This window comes from Rissa tridactyla, chromosome 3 (genome assembly GCF_028500815.1).
Source record: "Rissa tridactyla isolate bRisTri1 chromosome 3, bRisTri1.patW.cur.20221130, whole genome shotgun sequence".
Classification (NCBI taxonomy): domain Eukaryota; kingdom Metazoa; phylum Chordata; class Aves; order Charadriiformes; family Laridae; genus Rissa; species Rissa tridactyla.
In genome coordinates, this window is record NC_071468.1 from 127,327,333 (window position 1) to 127,331,296 (window position 3,964).

Consider the following 3,964-nt stretch of genomic DNA (forward strand, 5'->3'; position numbering starts at 1 on the left):
GATTCTTGTGACGCTTGAGCTCGCGGCTGCCCATCCCACGGCAGGGGCTGTGCAGAATCGGGGCTTTCAGGCTGATCGTTCCTGCGCTGGCGGAGCTGCTGGCACCCGTCCTGTCCCCTGCGTGGGGACCCGGCGCCACTCTCCCAGCCCGCAGGCAGGCGAGCGGGGCCTTGCGGCAGGGGCAGGGCGACGGCTCCGCTCTGCTGCTCCCCGAGGAGCCGAGTGTGCGGCTGCGGTGCTGGTGTCACACACGGGGCTGGGGCACCGCGGTGCTGGGGGTGCCGAGGGTGGGCTGTCTTCGTCTGGTTTAGGGGTCACCAGGGTGACCGCGGTGGCTGATCTGTGGGGTGCGGTGGTGCCTGCACTGCTGCTGGGTGGCGGCACAGGGCGAGCTGCGCCCGGGGGACAAAGGCACTGGGTGCAGGATCCCCCCCGGGGCTCACGGGACGCGTGATGCGCATTAAAGGGAAGGGCGCGGGATGGGGCTGGGTGAGGGCTGGGGCTGCGGCGGGGCCGCATCTACCTGTGCCTTGCCCCAGCCGAGCCGCCTGTCCTGCCTGCGAGTCCTGCGACACGCTGCCTGCATTGCTGCCTCGCGGAGCCACGCATCTGGGCTCGTCCTGCGGGGCAGGATCTGGTTGAGGTGGTTGAGTCACCATCCCTAGAGGTGTTTAAGAAACATCTAGATTTGGCACTTCAGGGCATGCTCTGAAGGGCAGAGGTTGTAGGTTTTGTTTTGGTTTTTTGGTTTGTTTTTTTTTGTGTGTGTGTGTATGGTTGGACTCGATGATCTCAAAGGTCCTTTCCAACCGTGAAGATTCTATGATCCTGTTCTATGATTCTCTGATCTGGCTCACGCAGCGCCCTGCCTGGCACGTCCTGACGGGGGTCTCCAGAGCAGAGCTGGTGGCACCGCAGTGGTTAGTCTCGCCCGGGGAGGCCTGACCCCCAGCCCCCTCGGCTGCGCTGGATGGAGCCGTCCCTGTGCGCTGCCGGCACCAGGCTGGGCGCTGCCGACTGGCTGCAGCCATGGCACTCGCTGAGGGGGATGCACTGTCCTTCCTCCTTCCAGCCCGGCGTCCATGCCAGCCCTCGCACACCCGCCCTGGCGCTGGCTCCTACCAGCCAGGCAGGGGCTTGCCTTGCTCTGGCCGCGGCTGTGTGTGTAATTCCTGGCAGGTGGGTGCACAGGGGAGCCGAAACCTGCACAGGACCCCGATGTGACCTGCCGGGGATGGAGCCGCAGAGCCTGCCCGTCTGCCAGCCCTCAGCGCCTGCGGGATGGTGAGGGGCTGCAGCTGCAGCCACCGGGCAGCACGGCGGAGCCGCACTCGGCTGTGGGGCTGGGGCCGTGCGATGGGGCTGTGGGGGGATGGCACCGGGGCTTCAGGGGGCTGGGGGGGCTGCGGGGCTCAGACCAGGCTCTCCCCAGCCCACGGGGTGGGTGCCGCTGGTCAGAGGCTGCGGATGGCAGGACTTGGCAGCCCCAACACGCTGAACCTCTTGCAGCTGCGCCCAGGGGCGCAGGAGGCCCTGGCGTGTCGGCAGCGAGCGAGGAACAAGCCAGGCACTTGTCCCTGGGCGCAGCCAGCCCCGCGGTGGGGGGGCTGCCAGGGCTGGGGTGGGTCGAGCCCAGCCCCTGCTGAGGGCTCTGCCCTAGAGCTGTGGGGAGGCGGTGCCGGGTGCCAGCCTTCACACCAGATCCACATCACGGGTGCACGGCACCGTGTGCTGCCTCGCTGCGGGCAGGGCCGTGCCCCAGCGCCCCTGCGCAGCCCGGTGTGGGACGCGCCGTGTGACGGGCCAGCCTGAGCCTCCGTCCCTGGGCTCTGCCTGGCACCGGCCCCGTGGAAAGAGCCCGCTCCGGGCCCATCTTGGCACCTGCACCAGCATCGGCACTGGGTGTCAGCTCCGGTCCCCTCTGCCCGCAGGCGACCGCAGCGCTGCCAGGGGGTGCAGGCAGGGCCGCAGCGCTGCCGGGGGGGTTTGCCGGCAGCAGTGTGGTGCACCAGCAGCTACCTCACCTCTTGGCAGCAGCGGCCGGTGCCCCGGGCTGGAACATCCTGCATGCAGCACAGCGCTGCCGGCTCCGGTGCCTTCGCTCTATGAGTCACGGAATTTGGCTGGTGGTGCCTCGCTGCCGCTCGGGGCTGTCTGCGGCGCCCGGCCACCACGCGTGCAACGGTTTGACCTCAGCACCGCGACCTCTGCCTGGGGCACGGTGCTGCCATGCCAGGCCACAGCCAGGCCCGGAGCACCCAACCGTGCCGGTGGGTGCCGGTGGGTGCCGGTGGCTGGTGGTCTCCCACCTCTGCCCGGAGACGGCTCTGCCGCTGCACCCGGTGTCTGCCCAGGACATCGCTGCTCGACGCCGGCCCCGGCACACCGGGAGAGCCCCGGGCCGAGGACCTCCGGGTCAGCCCGCTCCGCCGGCCCGGCGCGGCTCACGGTGTCCCGGTGCCCCGGCCCGTGCTCTCCGGCCGGCCCCGCCGCTTCAGCACCGCGGACAGCGGCACCGCGGGCACCGGAGCCGCGCGGTGAACGGGGCGGGGGGGGCGGAGCGGGGCGAGCCGGGGGCCTCGGGGGGGCCGGGGGGCAGCACGGCCAGAAGCCCCCGGCCCCGGGCACCCGCCGGCACCGGCCCCTCCGGGTGGGCGCCGGCACGGGAGCGGGGTGGCTGTCCCCGCGACCGGGAGGAGCGGGGCTGCCCCGCCGTCCCGGCGCTCGGTGCCGCGGCCCGGTACCCCGCTCCCCGCCGCCGTCCCGGTGCCCCTCCCGCCCCCGCCCCCCGCCGGTCGGTGCTTGCTCGGCGCTGACGTCAGCCCGGGCTCCCGGACCTATATAACCACCGGCCGCGCCGCCCGCTCAGCTCCCACGGGACGGACCGCGCTCCGCTCCACCGGCAGCGCACCGGCAGGGACAGGGGACAGGGCACAGCGCACCGGGTACGGGGCGGCGCACGGGACGGGGGCAGCGCGCCGGTGGAGGGGGCCGGGGAGGGCGCAGCGCGTACGGGACGGTGCGGGTGGCCGCGGGAGGGGCGGGGGGCACCCACGGCGGGCCGGTCCCCGCGCTGGCGGCTACGCGATCCCCTCGGGCCCCCCGCCCCGGTCCCTGCAGCCGCCCCGGTCTCTCGCCGTCGCGCTGAGCCCCCGGCCCCGCAGGTGCGGACGGAGCCGAGGATGCGGCGGGCGCTGCTCACCCTCCTGCTGCTGCTCGCCCGCCCGCCGCCCGCCGCCGCCCGCCCCGCGCGCCCCGACGGCTCGGTCCCGGCGGCCGCGGGCGAGGAGCGGGGCCGCCCGCTCTGGCCGCCGCTGGCGCCGCCGCCCCCGGAGCCGTGGCGGGCGCGGAGGGACGAGCCGCCGCTCTCCATCGACCTCACCTTCCACCTCCTGCGGCACCTCCTGCTGCTCGCCCGCGCCCAGAGCCAGCGCGCCCGCGCCGACAGCAACCGCCTCATCCTCGACGCCGTGGGGCGCTGAGAGCCCCCACCCCCGGACCTTCCCCCCTCCCCGGGGCTGCGCCGGGGTCCGGCCACCGCCTCAGCCTCCGCGCCGCACCGGCGAACTCACCGGCACCGGCAGCAGGCTGCGCCCGCCTCATCCCCGGCGCCGGGGCAAGCGGGCGCGGTACCGGCCCCGCGACGGGCCCGCACCGATTTTGTAATAAAACGTGGTGGAAACCGGAGGCGTGAGCGAGTGCGGGGCCGGGGAAGGCGGCCGGGGCTCACCGGGAACGCGGGGCGGGGGGGCCGGGCTGAGCAGAGCCGGGGGAGCAGCACCGAGCACAGCGGGCTTGGGGACGGGGCTACGTGTGTCCCTGGGTGGGGGGGACATAGCGGGGTCTCCGTGGGGGAAGCGGCTCCCCAGCCCTGAGGAGAGGCCGCCCTGGGTGCGGTGGAGAGCGAAGGGCGCAGAGCGATGGGAGCAGCAGGCGCTTTGCCACCGAGGAGCAGGGCAAAGGG

At 73.8% G+C, this 3,964-nt stretch overlaps 1 protein-coding gene across 1 annotated transcript; it reads left to right on the forward strand.

Annotated features, from left to right (window-relative positions):
* The first annotated feature begins 3,182 nt into the window (after positions 1–3,182).
* On the forward strand, positions 3,183–3,482 carry UCN (urocortin). The gene has a single exon (XM_054193929.1). The coding sequence runs from the start codon at positions 3,183–3,185 to the stop codon at positions 3,480–3,482; it is 300 nt and encodes a 99-aa protein (XP_054049904.1).
* The last annotated feature ends 482 nt before the right edge of the window (positions 3,483–3,964 follow it).

Bases quoted from the DNA above. Each gene is read 5' to 3' on its own strand.
- UCN (XM_054193929.1), top strand. From the start codon at position 3,183: ATGCGGCGGGCGCTGCTCACCCTCCTGCTGCTGCTCGCCCGCCCGCCG.